The sequence below is a fragment of the Molothrus aeneus genome, chromosome 1 (genome assembly GCF_037042795.1).
Source record: "Molothrus aeneus isolate 106 chromosome 1, BPBGC_Maene_1.0, whole genome shotgun sequence".
NCBI classification, from domain to species: domain Eukaryota; kingdom Metazoa; phylum Chordata; class Aves; order Passeriformes; family Icteridae; genus Molothrus; species Molothrus aeneus.
In genome coordinates this window covers 58664564-58683201 of record NC_089646.1, presented here as the reverse complement: position 1 = coordinate 58683201, position 18638 = coordinate 58664564, and the positions used below count along the sequence as shown (strand labels likewise).

The following is an 18638-nucleotide window of genomic DNA, read 5'->3' as shown; positions in this document are numbered from 1 at the left end:
CAGCATTTACTGCTATTAATGAGGGAACTTAGGAGAAGTATTCTGGAAGAATACTGCGATGCTGTGCTGTTAGGATATGCTGGTGTTATGTAAATTGCCCTCTGAATTTCTGTTGCTGAAAAGAGTAGGTCTGTCCATCTGACACCTGTCCATGAATAAGCATAATACTGTATAGAGGGTAAGAAAATATGTGTGCCTGTTACCTGAGTTCTCTTTCTCTGTTGTAGAAAGCAGTAGACATGTTTTTGGATAATGAAGATAAAATTTCTGTGAGTATAACAAGTTCATGGCATGGCAGTCCAATGCTAGCTTTTATGACCTGTCCTTTTTCCAGTCTTGTAAATGTGATGTTTATCACAGGTTTGTTTTGTTTCAGATTGACAGAGTTGTTGAAGAGTTAGAAAACAGGCCTGAGTTACAGCATGTGGTAAGTATTCCTGTATTCTGTTGATTTGAAGTTGAGCTGAGTAAACTCTTGGCTGGACATACCTTTTACATGTGTGTTTATCTTGTCAAAGTGAACCTGACACTGAAATGTCTTAAATCATCAAAGTGGCTACTTCTGCCAATTTCCTCTTTAGCATAGCCATAACTTCTTCACAGTTAGATGTGTACCTGTGAGAATTTGATAACGTAATGCAGGCTTATTAACATCTCCTTATAGCATTGTAGGCACTTTTCTTTCCTGGTCAATTACTTCTTGTTTTTATTCCTCCTTTTTCCCTACCCAAAAATGAGATTGGTTGGTGGGTGCAGCTCTAAAATACATTTTGCTGATCCATAGAGAAAGTGAATTGCGTGTTTTTCTGGAGCTGTAACTTCATACACTGTCGAATTGTTTTTGTTTGTACAGAATAACAGTACCACTGTAATCACGTAATATGTGACTGTGGGCTTGGGCTGTATTAGAGAGGGAAGTTTAACTTGCTGCTGATTACAGATAGGGCTCAGGTGTTCATCTGGTGACGAGATGATTTATGGGTTAGAGATCTGATTATGGGAAGCAGATCTATGAAAAGTGCAGTCCACAGCCTAAGAGCTTTGCAAAGGCAACTGACAAGACTGTCAGTTTACAGAAGGGATGCATACAGAGGAAGGCAACAAAGATGGTGAATGGTCTAGAGGAGAAGCCACACAAAGAGCAGCTGAGGTCACTTGGTTTTGTTCTGCCTGGAGAAGAGGAGAGTGAGGGGAATCCTTGTAGCATTTACACTTTCTTCACAAGGGAAGCATCAGCAGGCATAATCTCTTCTCCGTTGACCTGTGACAGGACCTAAGGGCAGCATGAAGCTGTGTCAGGGGAGGTTTAGGTTAGATATTAGGAAAAGCTTTGCCCACTACAGTGACTGTGCACTGGAATAGTCTTTGACTCTGGGGAAGTGGTCACAGCATCAAACCTATCTGAGTTCAAGAAGCATTTGGACAATGCTCTCAGGAACATGGTGTGGTTCCTGGGGCTGTGCTGTGCAGGGCCAGGAGTTGGAATTTGTTTATCTATGTGGGTCCCTTCCAACTCAGGAGTTTCTATTATTCCATTAATAATATTGAACAAGTGAGTTTGAATTCTGATTCTTTTTTGATTCCTAGTATTTACACAAGCTTTTCAAAAGAGACCACCATAAAGGCCAACGATATCATGAGAAACAGATCAGTCTTTATGCTGAATATGATCGACCAAACTTACTTCCATTTCTCAGAGACAGCACACACTGCCCACTGGAGAAGGTAAGCCCCAAAAATCTAAGCATAAGTCCTTGATTTTTATTAAGGTCCTGGTCTGTAGCTTGTAGTCTTGTGAATTTCAAGCCGTGTCTGGTACTGCCCTCTACTGCCAATATGAGGGATCCTTTAAGTTTGTGACCATCACCTGCAGTTTGGTTTGCAGAGCTGATGACACCTGAGACTTCCCTCTCAGGTCACAGGGCAGGAATTGATGGGTATTTTTAATGCAGAAGTTCTGACTACAGTTCTAGCTACAACATATCTACTCATCAGTGCTTAGCCTGACTGAACAGTAGGTTATGGGTTCAAGAAATTGACAATCATTTTGCCAAATCTAGGAGCTGTCAGTGTTAGATCTTGAAAAACCAGTAGCTGTAACTGTAGTTATTCTATCTTTTTATTGTAAGGCCATAAGTTCCTGTTGAATAATATACACAATATACATCACTGAACTAACAGGGCTAAAAGTATTTTGTCTTTGTAATTTGGCTAATACACTTGAGGTTTTACAGAGTACCAGGTTTCCATCTTCCTTCCTTGCTCTTTCTTGCCAAATTACAAAATGCATAAATGTAAGGCCAATCTTGAGTTGTTTGCCCTGCCTGAATTAATGTGAAACAAATGGAAATTCTAAGTTTTCCGGTTTAGATGGGTCAGTATTTTATTATTTGTATTTGTTGCTGTTAATGGCTGAGCAGAGCAGACCTTGCCTATCCATATGCAGCTATAATGATGACACAGTAGAGTAGTTTTCAAGTGTAATATTGAATGTTGTATTACATGGTTAACATTCCAAAGAAAACTAGTACTGTTCCTGGTATGTCTCTTGTTTTGCATGCTTTTGTCTACTGGAAAATACATTCTTTTATTATTATACATTCTTAGATTGGAGAATTGGGATTTGTAGAAACCATTATCTGAAACTCGATTGACTAGTTTAGGCAGTGAGCCTGAGAGGTTTCCAGCCAGAAACTTTGGTCTACAATATTGGCTTACTTGTTTTAATTTTATGATTCTTAGTTTCTGCCTTATGTGTTATTCATGTGATCATGGTTTTATGTATAAAACCTTACCTGCATTTTTGTTTGATTTTGAGGCAAATTAATTTTAGTTATTGCACGTCCAGCCTCCTATCTTTAGTGGCAGGTGGTGCAGAAAAGTGCTGTGTGAAACTGATGCTCATTGCTGGCATTGCTTTGCTGAAGATACAGGCTTTGAGCAAGAATAGGTCAGAGACCCATCAGCTTCTGGAACGTGTGGTGCAGTAATCACCAAAGGCAAGAGAGAATGTCAGAAAAAATGTGTAATTCTAACTTTAATGTTAAAATGTTAACATCTTTCAGTAAGAAGCTAAGGAAGAGACAAAAAGATACTATTAATTCTGTAATTATACTTCTTACCATGCATGCTGTATAGTAACACTTCTTGTGACATACAGATCTTTGCTCTAAGAAATTGAAAAGGGGACTAAGAATTTCCCAGTTTCTGCTATTTTCACTTCCTGTTAAGCAAGTTAGTTGTAAATTAACACAGTGTGTAAATTGCAAAAAGCAATTTCTGTTAGAAAAAAAATCTGCTCTTTTTATTGTTCTAATGAAATTATAAACTCATCAAGAAGAAATAATTTGTGCTCTCTAGAAGTAAGCCACTTTTAGTCAAGTGCAGTTTAGCAAACGTTTTAAAAATGAGCTGGAAGAGAAGTAGGAATGTTCCCTGTTTTCCTCTAGAGGGAGCATGACAGTCAGGAAATGGCAGTTATCTAGAATTCCTGAATACCTGGTGCTTTGTAGTTTACTTTTTAGGTGGAGAGGAAAAAGAGGGCTGTCAGCTGTGTATATAACTTAGTGTTATTCATACCTTCCTTCACCTGGAGTATCTAGTTGGTAATTTGCTTACCCCTAGCCCAGAATTTGTTGTCCATACCTCTAATCTTCATAGTAACCCTTCTGAAATAATGAGATTGGAAGGAAAAGTAAATTCCTACCTCATCTTTGATTGTAGCTATACTTTATGTATTTAAAACTTTGATTTCCAAGTGTGAAGGTTGGTGAACAGTTGTCTTTACAGGAGCACTATGAATCTTGAGTTTGCTTTCTGTTTCCAAATTGGAAACAGACATGGCATTGTTTATGGCATACCAGCCCTGCTGATTTCCTGTTACTACAAACTTGTTGGTAATCAGTTTGTTATTTTTTATAATTGTGCTGGTTTCCAACTACACACAGATTTCTGTAGCTGCTGAAGATACTTAGCCCTCAGGTCTTTAAACCTAATTTACAAGAAATGCTTTCTCCATATTCTTTCACATTTGTTACTTCGCATTGTCTTCTTGGTACAAAATTTGGAGGGCACTCTCTCTCCTGAAACCATTCTGGTTACCCTGAAGAGATTTTCAGCCTTGTATTATTAATGAATGTCACGCACACTTCCATCACTAGAGACTACGTAAGTCTGCCCACAGGAAGCAAGTCTTGGTAGTAGATAACCTTAATGTTTTGTGTTAACCAACTTTTGGAGGGAGAATAAAGAAGTTGCCAGTAGAATTAAAGGCAGAGATTGACATAGTCCAGACTGAAGTACCTGTTCTGTCCCCAGATTTATTCAGTCTCAGAGAATTATTTTAAAGAGAGTCATGGAAGTCACAGAGTTTCTCTTCTTAATTAAGGCCAGAGGGCTTGGCAGTGCTTATTAAGGGAGCTGCGTTCCTGTCAAAATGAATAATGTAACTACATAGAAAAATCACTTCAAGCTTCTTGCAGCATTTGTGATCAATAAAATTTCATGTTGCATGGTTTCCGTATATTCTCTTCTCTCTTCTCTTCCCTTACATTCAAGGCTCTTGAGATCTGCCAGCAGAGGAACTTTGTAGAGGAGACAGTCTATCTTCCGAGTAAGTAACTCAGAATAAATAACTGTGATCAATTACAACACTTTTAAATTTGTAATAAAGTTTATGGTATGAAGATATATTGTCTGATATCTAAACAAAATAACATGACTTAGAAAATAAAACAAAGCACTGGATGGATATGATGTCTTAACTTCATATATTGTGTTACTTTGTTTTTTACTTGGTGTTCTTCTGGGGTTCTGGAAGTGTTGCAGAGGCTATGGGGAGCAAGTTGGGTGGGGAGTTATTTCTGATACAATCTCCAAGAGAAGAGTAAATACTGATGGTTTTGAAAAGAGAGAATAAATTAAACAATTGTTTTATTCTAAATACATCTTAGAAGCTTGGTATTATTTTTTTGCTGAGATGAAAGATTTGCTTATGTTGCTTTCTATCATTTTTTCCATTAAGTTAGTTGTAAATTAACTCCTTCAGCTGGCCAAGAAATCTACCTCTGAATGAGAGGCATTGGAAGACTTATATGTATGTTTATGTATTAGTCATGAACAAAATAGTAAATATTTTTAAACAATGTCTGGTTCAGTAAGAAGAATATTTTGTGGACCATTTCAGTCCAGTGGAGAGTAAGATTTACTAATAAATTTATTTTGGAAATAGTTCATACTTTCTGCTACTTCTTCCTGTTTCCTCTTATTTTTCATGGGTGTAAGTTGTGCTATATTTACTGCAAATTAAGAGGGCTCATGTGGGCCCTTGAAGCTGGTATTTCACATTATAGTTTACATCTCTACACATACACACACTCCCCCTCATGTTAGATGTTGCTTCAGTTCAGAACCCCAAAAAAGACCCAACACATCCTTGAGAAAGCCTCCAGGCCCCAGTCCAGCAAACTGCTCCAAGCACTTATTCATATTATACTGATTTGCATTCCTACATCTGAATAGACTAGATTGGGTCTTAGTTGAATTAGTCTGAGTCAACTTCAGGCTTAGAAAATTCTTATTGGAAGAGCACTGAACATGATGAGCAATTAGCATTTATAGTCTCTTATTTTTCCTTCCAGGCAGAATGGGTAATAGCCACAGTGCCTTGAAGATGATAATGGAAGAATTGCAAGATGTAGATAAAGCTATTGAATTTGCCAAGGAACAAGATGATGGAGAACTTTGGGAAGATCTCATTTTATATTCTATTGACAAACCACGTAAGTGGGATAGTTTCTGGGAAGCTTGCATGTGTGTAATGCTTTTGCAAATAAAGGATTGAATTATTCACATGTATGTTAGAGAACGTGTTTTTGTATGGTCAGGGAAGTTTTCTAGTTTGTGAAGGACAACACAGCTGTCCTACTGTGCATAAAAACTTGCAGTAAGGCAGTGTGAGGGTATGCTACACAATGAATAATTAGAGGCTTAACATTGAATAAGCTCTGCATAATTATGTCCTTAATGATAAATCAAGGGGACAGTAGTGCTTTTAGTTTAGTGGAATGAGACTTCATTTTTAGACAGCCTCAAAACACAGTCTGCAGGTTTGATGAGGATTTTGCATACTATTTTATTACAACTGCTTCCCTTCGAGATTCTGAAAATGAAAAGCCTACACCTTTCTTCCCTCAGTAAAACAACTAATTTATTTTTTTCTGTGTTACAAAGGTAAGATTGGTAATAGTGAGTGCATTTTGCCTTTCATTCATTATATGAATAGCTACTCCAAGTTAAAAGGTTAGATGGACTCAGAAACAGAAGCATCACTGTTGTCAAGGAGGCAGATTCAAAGTTCAAATGACTAAGAAAACAGAGAATTTTCTTAACTATCTACTCCACGGGTTTTTGCAAGCTCTTCTGGGGCTTTAAATCAAGACTGTAAAGTCTCTTTTGGGACCTCTTTTCTAGGGAATTGAGAGTCTTGTAGAATTAGTGTCAGAATATGTATCTTTTCATCCCTTGGTTGCTAATTTTGAAAGGAAGAAGTGACCAGAATCTTTTAAACCTCAAGAAGAATGGCATTCTCAAATTTCCCATACTTGAATGCATCACTAAAGTCAGTGACACCTTTAGAGCAAAAGGGACTCAAAGCATACAAAATTCTCTCAGTAACTCTATGTAACAGTTTCTGCCTGTGTGCAGAGCAGCTCTACTGATATTCCTCAGTTGTGGGGGTTGAAGGAAAAACACAGCCTTGAGTCATCATTCTGGTTTTTTTTTACCCAGATGCTCTTCAAAGAGCAAAAGACTTCTATCATGTCGCTCTCACCAATGATTAGAAACACATTGAAATCAGGTTAGGTGCTTGAAAGTTTGTTCTTATACCCTGGAACTGGGAATGGAATTACCACATAAAGTAGTTATTAGTTAGTAGTTAAACACTATTTGTTTGAGTGCTCTTTTTATTGAATCAAAATGCATTATTTACTTGTGAGTTTGTGCTGGAGACTCAGTTACAACTGTGCTGAATACGCTGAAAGTTCTGTAAGTTGCCAGACTGTATCTTCCTCACTTTCCCAAAGGCTTCTATTCAGGTAAATACAGCTGCAAGAAACATACAAAGACTGTAAAAGAGACTTAGTGCTTTCACTTATTAGAGAACTGTCAAGTAGCTTGTCACCATAGTATCCTTTAATCAGGTATTGTGCTGGATTGTTTTTCTTAATTTCTTTGCCTCTTATTTTTCACAGCTTTTATTACTGGTTTGTTGAACAATATTGGAACCCATGTTGATCCTATTCTTTTGATCCACCGCATTAAGGAAGGCATGGAGATTCCTAATTTGAGAGACTCACTAGTGAAAATTCTTCAGGACTACAACTTGCAGGTAGATGTTGCATTCTTCATGGGATACTAATTTTCAGAGAGACAGCAAACTGTCTTTGTCATTGAACAGCACAAGAAATTGCTATCGTGATTTGTTCAGTCATTGGTCATGGACATTGTGGGCCCACACAAAACTGACAGAAATAGCGGAAATTTGATAAGATTTCTTGATGGCATCTAGCCCTTCTAAATGTCTTCCACACTGTAGAAGCCTGGTGGGTAAGTAGAACTGGAAGCATCTTGAGTGATTCAGCCTATTTTACACTGCCCAACTGGCTAGTATTGGAAAGTTTCATGACTTCTCGTTCTGTTTCACGTGAATGCAGAAGCAGAATGGAGGCAGAAGCAGAATGGAGGCAGAATGCAACATGCCCTCACTGAAACATTCATCAGGTGTTAGAGTCATATGTTAAGTGTCATACTAACTGAAGGAAGATGAATTTCTAAAATCAAATTCATTTCAGTGGTGCAGAATCAGTTGGTTAGAGCATGATTCTAATAATGCCGAGGTTGTAGGTTCAATTCCTGTATTATGGACTATTCACTTTAGAGCTGGACTCAGTGCTGCTTCCAACTCAGAATATTCTGTGCCTATGTTGCTGTTAATGCATTTTTTTAAATGGACTGTTCACTGGATTATGGAAGTTCTTACCCCAGCACAATTATGCAGATATGTGCAGTCCCCTGCATGATTGGTTCTGAGATATGTTTGTAAGAGCTTACAAGAAGTATATCTTTCAGTGTTCCCTGTAAGTAGCCAGCAGATTGTGTTGCACTGCATATTTTAAATCTCTCTCCTACAAAAGGAGTCACAAACTTGAATTCTCTGTTATGCTGTTCTCCATTGCTCTACTGAAAAATACAGATGCCTCCAGTGTGACTATGCAGAGTCCAAGAAAATGTAGCTCAGTAGGCAGCTGAAACTCTGATTTTCTGAGCCTCAAACGTTTGTTCCCCATCTGCTATTAGTCTTTCAACATTTCAAGCAAACAGATGGACTCAATGGTTACATTACGGTCATGGCTGGTATCTTGCTAGGCCATATCTCCCTTCAGGGCAGGGTTTAAGCCTTTCTAAGGCTTTTCGATTATTTTATTTTTATGTGAACTTCAGATTATGACTTCGGCTATTTCAAAGAAACATTTTACATTTCTTCATCTCTCAACACTTGTAAATAGATACATGTTTGCATATAATGCAAGTTTTAACATTACTTCAGGTTTTGACTTCATTGGGTGAAGTCCAAAGCTAGTATCCTTCCAAAATGAGGGATCACTAAATACCATGCTGCATTTCAACAGTTGCATGTTAATCTTGCTGCTGTCAGTACCACCATTGATCCTCCTGTTCCTGGATTCTCATTAAATCAAAATTTGTTGTGTTTTCAGGCAAACTGAGAAAGTGCTGTAAGCATAGCTACAGCTTTACACATATACAGAGTACATTGCATGGCTTCAGACAAAGCTGATGACATCAGTATAGTCATATTTTGGATATGACCAGTATGGTCATATCCCCAAAATATGACAACAATTTTTTCTTCAAATACCTTTTAATAGAATTACTTTTGGAATAAAAGCATGTATTTAATCTTGAGAATGATATCTAAAATAATTTACTGTTAGCATTGAAATGATTCATGGATTTCAAATTAATTGATTTTGAAGTAGAGTTGGATAGCTCTAGGGCTAAAATTTAGATTTCATAGGGATAATAGAAATTAGCGAACCTTAATGTAATTTGTGCTTGGGCTTTCTTGTATGATAGAAAAACGTATAGCCCAAAAAAAGGCAATATTTCATTAGAGAAGTGTAAGTTATAGTTTAAAATAAGTCTGTTCCTTAAGTGTTACTGGCAACATGAAATGCACTGTTCGTGAACAGATGGTATATCTGCATTGAAATTTAGAGATCTTGTTGCTGGTCTTGCACACTCACCAAAGTAGCCAATTTTATAGAGGGACTCAAATTTTCTAGAGGGACTATTTTTGTTATTGCTGCCTCATTAGCTGTTTTAAAGCTAGTTCAAGTGTGTTTGTGTGATGTCTGGTCATACCTCTGCACATGTTGTGTAGGTTCATGCTGAGAAGTCACTGGCCTTTATTCTGGCTGGCAGAACTCTTGCTTTTGGTAGAAACCTCTTGATGTGTAGCATGGAGCATAAACCAGACATTTTGAACTCACTCAGAAATACAAATTTCACTGGCTAGGATTTTCTATATCTTCATCTTTTTGGATCTCAAGCTCTGTATGCATATGTTTTATTGTTCTAATTTTCAAAGGCAAAAAGAATCTTGTGTTAGGATCCACGAAGGAGGAGTGCAGGTGGAAGGAGAACCTGCTGCTTGACTTGCAAGTCACTGCCTAACACAAAAACCGTGCTGGTCTTTTCATAATGATGGCTTCCCAAAATATGTTACAACTGTGCCATTATGTTGTTTAGTTGTGGGCTCCTTTTGCAAGCCCTGATAAAATTGTTTTATGCCTATGTACACATGCAAATGCAAATTTCCTGTCATGCTCTTGAGTTTCCATACCAGTGAACTTTACTTAGGTGTGATGTCAAATACAGGTAGGAGTTAAAAGCAGTGCCTTTGACAGACTTTGTCCTTTTGAGAACAGTCCTTTTCATCCCAGCAAAACCAAGTAAATCAAACTGAGTGGCTACCAACGTGTGACTCACAGTATGCATTAGAGAATCCAGCAAGAAAGTCTACTAATGCAAATTTTGTTGTAATTTTTTTTAATATGGACTCTTCCTTGAATAATTTTTTAATAATGTTGGCAGATTGCAGACTAATGGCTTCACTTAAAAAAACTACTATCCACTAGATGAAATGCTGCCACTGCTCTATATGCTACTCTAAGCTCACATCAGCTGTGTGGTTAACCTTTGAAATCTGATCACTACCAACCAACCAAGCACAGCACTAAAGCAGAATTAGATATTGTTTTGGGCAAAAATAAAACATAGATCATGTGCAACTTTTTTCTGCAATTCTGCCATGAGGTTAAAACTGTGCACACTTCTAACTATTCCCCTAAGTAGAGAAATATTTAAGTGGTTTTTTGAATTGGAATTAAACCTTGAAGTGATTTTTTTGTTGTTTTTTTTTACCCATGAAGATAATTAATTTTGATGTTTTGTCTTTGACATTGTTTGAGTTAATGTATTAAAACCATAGTACATAATCAAATGACCCTGACTGTAATGTTGAAAGTTTATTTACTGCTGAAATAATGCTGATTTTAGTATTTATATGCAGTAATATTCACAAACAACAAAGTTATAGTTCTTTGAATTTTAGTAGGATAATATTTTATCAAATAAAGTGCAGTCTGAAGCTTTTTTACTGCTTCTGAAATCTACTTTGTTGCTGTCATAAATTTATAGATAAATTAGACAGGTTGTCTTAAAGAGAATGCTGCTTACTTATTAGAAATTACACATTCCTAGTGCATTTTTTAAGTGCAAATGAATCACCATTCTCCAGGTTTCTAAAGCATTGTATCACATATCTCCCAGAGAAGGCTGATAGTAAAATTTCCTTATTTGTAGAACTGTGAGTTAATTATAAGCCTGTTATGCTTTCCAAATCTATAAAATAGGTGTCTTTCAGCTTTGGTTTGTATCTGAATGAAACGTAGGAACTGCTTGTGGTATTGGAAGAGTCTTGTTTTAGAAAGAAATGCTTCATTTTTCACCCTTTTTATGTCATTTGTTAAAATAAATCTTTGAAAGGTGTTGGTTTTCTAAGACTCCTTTTCCCCTAGCTTTAAAGACAGAAGCAATTCATTTAGATGTAGTACTTTGAGATTTTGTGCATTAGCCATTTTACTCAAACATTGACTTACTAGTTTGCACTTTGAACCTGCAGGAACTCTGATGGGTAACAGACATTAATTCATTCACAGAATTCACATCTATCCACTCATAATAGAATTTATGAACTAGAAGAACCTAATGACAATACAATGAATGCTGCTTGAAACAGCACCTGAAAAAATTGTTAGGTTATGAACTTGAACATAACAAAAAATGCTGTTCAGACACCTTGGAGGCACTAGAGAGCAAGAGGCAGCTTGCGCAGGGGGACATGTGCCTTTTGGCTGTAAAGACTAAAAATAATGTGTTTTTAATGTGGCAGTGATGCTATTTGAAAGAATTTAGTTAACTGGCCTTGAGAAACTTGGACTTCTTTGTGGGTTAAGCTGAATCAAGGCCTGAATTAATTCCCATAGTTTTGAGTATACCCTTTCAAAATAACTCCATACTGCAGTGCCTTTTTTTTTTCTTTAAAGATAATGTTAGGCTTGATTTACAAATGAAAATCAAGACTGTTACAATCAAATAGAATGGTTGGTGCCTAATATCTTCCCTAATATAGCCAGAAAACAAACTTTTTTCACAATAACAGTTTTGGTTTCAGCAATTTTCATTAATTTAATGAAAGGCATTATTTCTGACTAAAACTTCTTTCTGTAGGTGCATGATACTGTCATGCTTGTGCTCACAATTACATGCTTTTAAAGGATAAATAAAATTCAGTTTCATCCTCAATTCTGTTTCTTCTTGGAAAGTGGTTCCATCACAGATTGATGCCCAATGTCAGTTTTAACTAGTTCAACTTAACCTTAGGGTGCAGTTACCTATTTCTCTCCCCTTTAAAGCTCCCTCTCTCTGGACTCAAATTCCCTTTCCTTTACTTTCTGTAACTCTCAAATTACCCATTTTTGAGGTCTTCAAATAAATTTGTACAGAAGTGTTGAGAATTTATTACCTTGAGAATAGAAATTTTACATTCTGCATTGCAATTTTTCCTTTTATATAGTAATGGCTGCCTACTGTATTCCATTTCTAGCAAAATAAGGTCTGTCAGTCATTAAATGTGGTATGGAAAGATCTTAGTGCTGTTTAAATAATGGGAGAAAGTGCATATTTCTTAAAATATATGTTTGATCAGATATTTCTGTTACTCTTGGGTTTTAAGGCATCAAACAGTATTGAGGTTTTCCAGTGAGCTAGTGATGTCTGTTTTTTCCCTCTTCATTGTTCTTTCTTTTCAATGAATTTTTTCTATTAGCACACTGTATTTAATTAAGAAATGCTAGGACACACTTCCATCTTCCATTCTATCTTTGTTCTGCTTCTTTCATTTAACATGGTCACAGCACCAAGATTGTCAGAGTTCAAGAAACATTTCGACAATGTTCAGAGGCACTTGGTGTGATTCTTGGTGCTGTCCTCTGCAGGGCCAGGAGTTGGACTTGACACAGTCTCATTTAGTTGTCCTTGCTAAAAGTTTCTTGTATTTTTTTCAAACCTAGCAACATTTTTCTTTATTTAGAACAAAATTTTACCTTCTTTGTTGCCTTTGGATAAAGTTGGCAAGGGAAAGACATAGCCAGAATGTTCCTGAGATTATCAACAGATAAAAATTATTCATTTTCTAAGCGTTTGCCTTGTAGATCTGCATTTACTTGCTGGTGCTCTGAAATGTTTTATAACTCAATGTCTCCAATACTGGAAAAGTCTCATTCACCCACTGATATGCCCAATTTGAAATGCTCACAGTGTTACTCAGTGTTACTTTTTTAAATGTACTTCAGATTTGCAGTTTTATCTGCGTATCATTCTTAGCAGTGTGTCCTTATTACTTCAGAATGTGTATGTGAAAAGGTACAGTTTTTGACAGTGTCCACCTGGCTGTAAAATCTATTATTGTATTTCTTCTGAGGTATTTGCATTAGCTGTATTTTGTACTGTCTTAGAATGCTCAGTATCTCCAGTAATACGAATGAGCAGAAGAAAGGAATGAACATTGCTTCTTTATACCTCTCTTTTAGTAGGGTTGATCACATTATAATTGACTGTGAGTATCTTTGGGAAGCAGTTTTCAAAGAAATTGTTGTCTTGGAAAACAAATTTCCAAACATCAGTTTGGGAGGAGGAAGAAAAAAGTCCAAAATACTTACTCGGGTTTGTTGTTTTTCCATGTTGTTGCTCCATTAAGTATTGTGCAATAAGGTTCTGGATAATTGTTATGCCCTTGCTTCTTCTGTGTTTCAAAACCATTTCAGGCAATGACAGGTCAGTCTAATAAAAAATACCAAATAAGTCAAAAGGGAGCTGAGACTTTTGCTGAAAAGGAATGAACTAGGGACCTTTGGTTAGTTGCATAGACATTTAATGCTGCTTATTAAATGACTCTTCAGCAGGATATATGTTTGAACAAAATGTATTTTGAATTGCAGTGTTTATGAAGATCTTATGATTATCAAATATCTTTTCTGAAGAAGACAGGAAAGATACAGGAAGAAGAATTTTGAAATGGTTTGGAAATTAATTCTATGGGGCACTGTAAAAATTCCTCTCTGTTGTTATTTTGTCAACACCATCTCATAGAAAGATGTTCATAATTATAATAATAGTATCTTTGTAAAGAATTCTATTTTTTGATGTTCGTTTTTGTTTTGTAGGGTTTTCGGGTTTTTTTGTGGGCTTTTCATTTAGGTAGAGGTGATAGCAACAAAAGGTTCCTCCTTTGCCTCCTTTATAATACCTTGAAAAGTTTTAAACATTCCTTGCACTCACTTTGGCAGCAGAGTGGTTAATTGTCAAGATGGTTGATATACCCATCTGTTCAACAACCACTGTCTTTTATGTTCTTTGCACCAACAGATCTTGCTGCGGGAAGGATGCAAAAAGATACTTGTTGCTGATTCTCTTTCTTTATTGAAGAAAATGCATCGAACTCAGATGAAGGGTGTTCTAGTGGATGGTGGGTACAGAGGAAACATGATGACTTTCAATATTTTAAAGACTATTTTACGTAGACTGTTTATATACCTCCTAACTGTCTGCTTTGGAAGCTGCCGAAAAGCCTGCATTTTTTACCTTATCTGTAGAGTGTAGGAGGATACTAGATGCTTTTCCCCTTTGCAGAGGAATTACTTGTATGTCAAAAACTACAAGACCCAGCATGCAGCTGTTTCTCTTAATCAGTCTCTGCATAGCTAGTAATGTATTGTGTCCTGCATTTCCTCTATAAAGGTGAAAATGCTGTTTAGTACCAACATGGACAATCAGATGGTAATCTGCAACCAAAGCAAAAGATACAAGAAGATTGCCAGAAACAGTTGAAAATATTTTGCAAGGTGCTAATGATGCATGTGAACAGCACTGTAATTCACACCAGCTGAGTGTTAATAGCCAGAGACAAAAGCTGACAGGACGGAGTACCAGGGCTTCTGCTCCAAAATGCTGCAGAGTTAACAGCCACCTGTCCCATGCTCCTTGTTTCAGTTTGCCTTTCATCTCTTCAGCACTGATCCTAAACAGCCTCAATCCTGCAGTTCTACCATCATCAAATTTAAATATTTATCATGTTGTTATTAGAAATGTTACTTCAGTATTGCTCTTCAATTTTTAATAGATTGTTAGGCATCTTAAGTAAATGCTTTAGGACCAAGCTCCATTTCTGTAATAGCAGTATGTTCATGCCTGCTTTATAAAAAGTAAACATGGAATTTGTTTACAAAACCTAATTTCCTTTTGTTCTGTTTTTCAGAGGAGAATATCTGTGAATCATGTCTGTCTCCAATACTACCTTCAGGTAGGATGCTTTTCTTGGGAAAAAAAAAAAAGAGGTTGTAAAATTTTTTTTTGTAAATTTTTTTAGTAGTATTTTAAGAGAAATTATTCATAAAAATGTGTAATCTCCTTTGGTGATCACGGTATAAATTTCAATCTCCTATGCAAAACTTGCTTTTGAATTCTGACATGGGAGTGGAGTCTAATTGAACATTTTTTATTGTAGTGAACCCAGATATTCTTTCTTATTCAACTTTTTCTTCCTTATTTTCTGTTTTGATTACATGGAATTCAAGGCGACTTTTAATTCCATCACCATACATATTCTCAAAGATTATTAGAACCACAAACCTAAGGCACCAAATCTTGTCCACATCTGTTGGATTATTCACACTGAACTTGTAGACTAAAATTTTTTTGCATGTATTTTTTGTCTGAATGGTGGTGAGTTCTTGGCTTCAGTCATGGGTACCACATTTCCAACATCTTAAAACCAACTAGCTTTAGACCAAAGTTGGTTTAGCTTAAAACCAACTACCTTCTAAAGTTAGTTGTGAAAATAGAAATTCAGGATGTTATTTCAGAGATGTTCATTCTTCAAGGCAACAATAGTCCAGAAATATCAATATAGTTGTTGGGTGTCTTAAAAAGAAGTAGTTTTACCAAGAGAATATCTGTTGTGGCCTGTTAAAGCAAGAATATATAACACAAAGCATATGTACAGACATTTATTTGTTTTCTAGGGGTTAACAGCCTGATAGAATCACTTACAGTTAATCTGGTTTCTACCATTTTTCACTTAAATAAATAAATAAAAACAACTATACTGGGATCATGTGTAGCAATATACAGACAAGGAGAATCTGGCAGAATTGAATGTGCTAGCACTTTGAAGTATGTGTGTTGAGGTGAAAAGAGCCAAAGTAGAATGCAAATGATGCTTGTGAGTGAGATGGTTATTCTTTAGATATGTGGATGTTGTATTGAGGGTTCTAATTTGGCTAAATATTCATTTGAGAATGAAAGCTCACATCATGCACTTAGGCAGCTTGTTGCCAAATTTCAGGATCATGGCGGGCAGTGCAGGCTCTAGAACTGCTCCGTGTTCTGGTTCTCTTCACACTAGTGCAAGAATTTTTCTGCTATCTTTTCTTCAAAGCAGCTGCATTATTTGGTGGTAGTTTACTCTTCTCCCTGCCCAAATTTAGCATGTAGCATATATTGAGATGAAAAATTCCTGATAGGGAGGTATACAGTATCTAAGCCACAGAAAAAATTGATTTGTAACTCCATCACTGGCACACGTTTCCTGAAACAATCACTCTTAGTGGTTTCTATGAATGAGTCAGAATAATTTTGAAATTATTTTGAGAGATGTTACTTGAAGTTTCTTTGTGTATGACAGAATGTGCTAAATCATTTGTTTCATAGTCCTGTTGAAATTAATTTGTTTTTCTGTTTCCCAGATGCATCCAAGTCCTTCAGTGTGGTAGTGTTCCACTGCAGACACATGTTTCACAGAGAGTGCCTACCTGTATCTAACACAGTAAGGAATTAGCTTAATATGTCTGACACCTTTGCCAAAGATAAAATGACACATTTTCTTTTGTCAGCTGTGGAGAAGGGCATGGGTCTATGAGGAATTGTATGATTATAGGCATAACTTCTGATGATGCCACATAGTTGTATGTGACCAAGAAAAGGGAGTTTAAAGATACCTCAACTAAAGTTCATCCAATGTAGAAAGAAATCACTACTGTTTGAACAGAATTTTATCACTTTCTGCAATCAGAATATATAATGCAAATCTGAGACATACAGGGAATACAGTCTCTCTAATTTTTAAATTATTTTCCATTCCAGCTTTTACTTTAACTAAACATACTCAAAGATGAGAATAAAGGTATTTTCTCAAGTGAACCATATTAAATGATATCTTCTGACCTGGAAGACAAAAATCAGTCATTTCAGAGTGAATATTTAAATATCTTTGTAATCATCCTTATGGTCAAAACATTGTTTTCTTTGTAAGTTATTTGGGGGTTTGGTTTGTTTGTTCAATTAACACAAAGCAAAAGATAACTTCTAGATATAACAGGGTTTAAATATAGGAATGAAAGCATTCAAATGGTAACAAAATCACATAGAAAATTAAATGTAAGTCTTTAAGATTCTGTATCTATCTCTGAACATTAACATGTAGTGAAAAAATAGCTTGAGTGAATCACTTCATCTGTAAGTAAACAAAGTGCTTATAACCATATGGTACAGCATGGATATTTAAATATGTTAGGAAAAGCTGAATGTATTAGATCATTTGTACAAGAAAGTCCAACAACTAGTAGATATTTCGTCAATATTTACCACAAATTTTATTGTGAGAAATAATCTAAAATTTATCTAGCATTCTCAATTTTCTGGGGGAGGTGACTGATTAGGTGGGATTTTTAAATGTTATGTAGATATTATATGATATCTATTCATAGACAGTATGTATGAATAGAGGGGTGTATGCATGTAAGAGAACCAAATTTCCCTGTTAGATTGTAGAATGTGGCCTTAGGTGATCCGTCATGTTACTGATGTTTGATTATCAGTGACATACTGAAATGTAAATAGTGCATGCACAAAATGGACACAGAGCTAAACACAGAGTAACAGTAAACATATCTTTGATGTCAAATGACAGTATTTGGGCCCTGATCTCAGTTGTTGGAAATCTGTGGAGCACTACCCAAAGACAGAGCTGTGACTAAGGCATCCAGTGGTTATTGGAGCTCACCAAGTGACTTTACTCTCATCCTTATATATGAAGATAATCAGTGTTACTTTTCATTTTTGGTGTGGAGAAAGTTTGACATTACTCTTCTGGCAGGTGGTAGTAGTGGAGTGAGTGGTGAGTTGTGCTGCTCTCTGACTCCAGAACAGCCAGTCTTACTATGTTTTTCTATATTGTCTTCCCTCACCTATCCATGAGTATGTTGACTGGGAACAGTCTGACTGTGAGCAGTAATGTTGAGAAGGGCATTAGCACTTTTCATTCATCTTCACATATTCTGATGTGGCTACATTTCTCTGAGAGACTCATGTTTTCTTTTTTGATTTAGGTATCTTCTGTCCAGTTCTGCAATATATGCAGTGCCAAACACAGGGGGCCAGGAAGTGCAGTCCTGGAGATGAAGAAATAGCAGTGGCCTAGTTCTCAGTGTCAGTCAGTGACACCAAATCTGTTAGGACCATAAGAGCCACTGTAATTTTCCATTTCTGTATATAATTTTGATTGTGATTCAAAAGTGGTTCCTGTAGTTTATCCTGTTTATTGAATATTTTGGGTAATGAGAAAATGTGAAAATCTTTGTCTGGTAAGTCTTTGTTATGCAATTCATATGTCATGGTTCCTTTGCTCAACTTGTTACTTCATTCTGGAACAGAAAAAAAAAATAAAATTGGAAGGGAAAAACCCATGCGATTTAGAGATTTGTGTTTGCTATCAGTTAATGTGCGTTCAGTTTGGAACCACATCAGGCTTATGGTTGGATTGTAAAGAAAAATGTAATGCCATGAATTCAGCTCACCAGACTACTTCAATCCTGATTTAGTCTATTTACCTTGAGACCCACAGGAGTCTGACTCCTTTCAGTGAAATTGCTTTAGAA

General features: G+C 36.2%; 1 protein-coding gene across 1 annotated transcript; it reads left to right on the top strand.

The window, feature by feature from the left end:
• The first annotated feature begins 231 nt into the window (after positions 1–231).
• On the top strand, positions 232–18426 carry LOC136553407 (vacuolar protein sorting-associated protein 41 homolog). Its single transcript, XM_066544907.1, has 10 exons — positions 232–269; positions 377–427; positions 1588–1725; positions 4558–4612; positions 5640–5780; positions 7254–7390; positions 14071–14170; positions 14960–15004; positions 16449–16528; positions 18090–18426. The coding sequence occupies exons 1-10, from the start codon at positions 240–242 to the stop codon at positions 18168–18170; spliced, it is 858 nt and encodes a 285-aa protein (XP_066401004.1). The 5' UTR covers positions 232–239; the 3' UTR covers positions 18171–18426.
• The last annotated feature ends 212 nt before the right edge of the window (positions 18427–18638 follow it).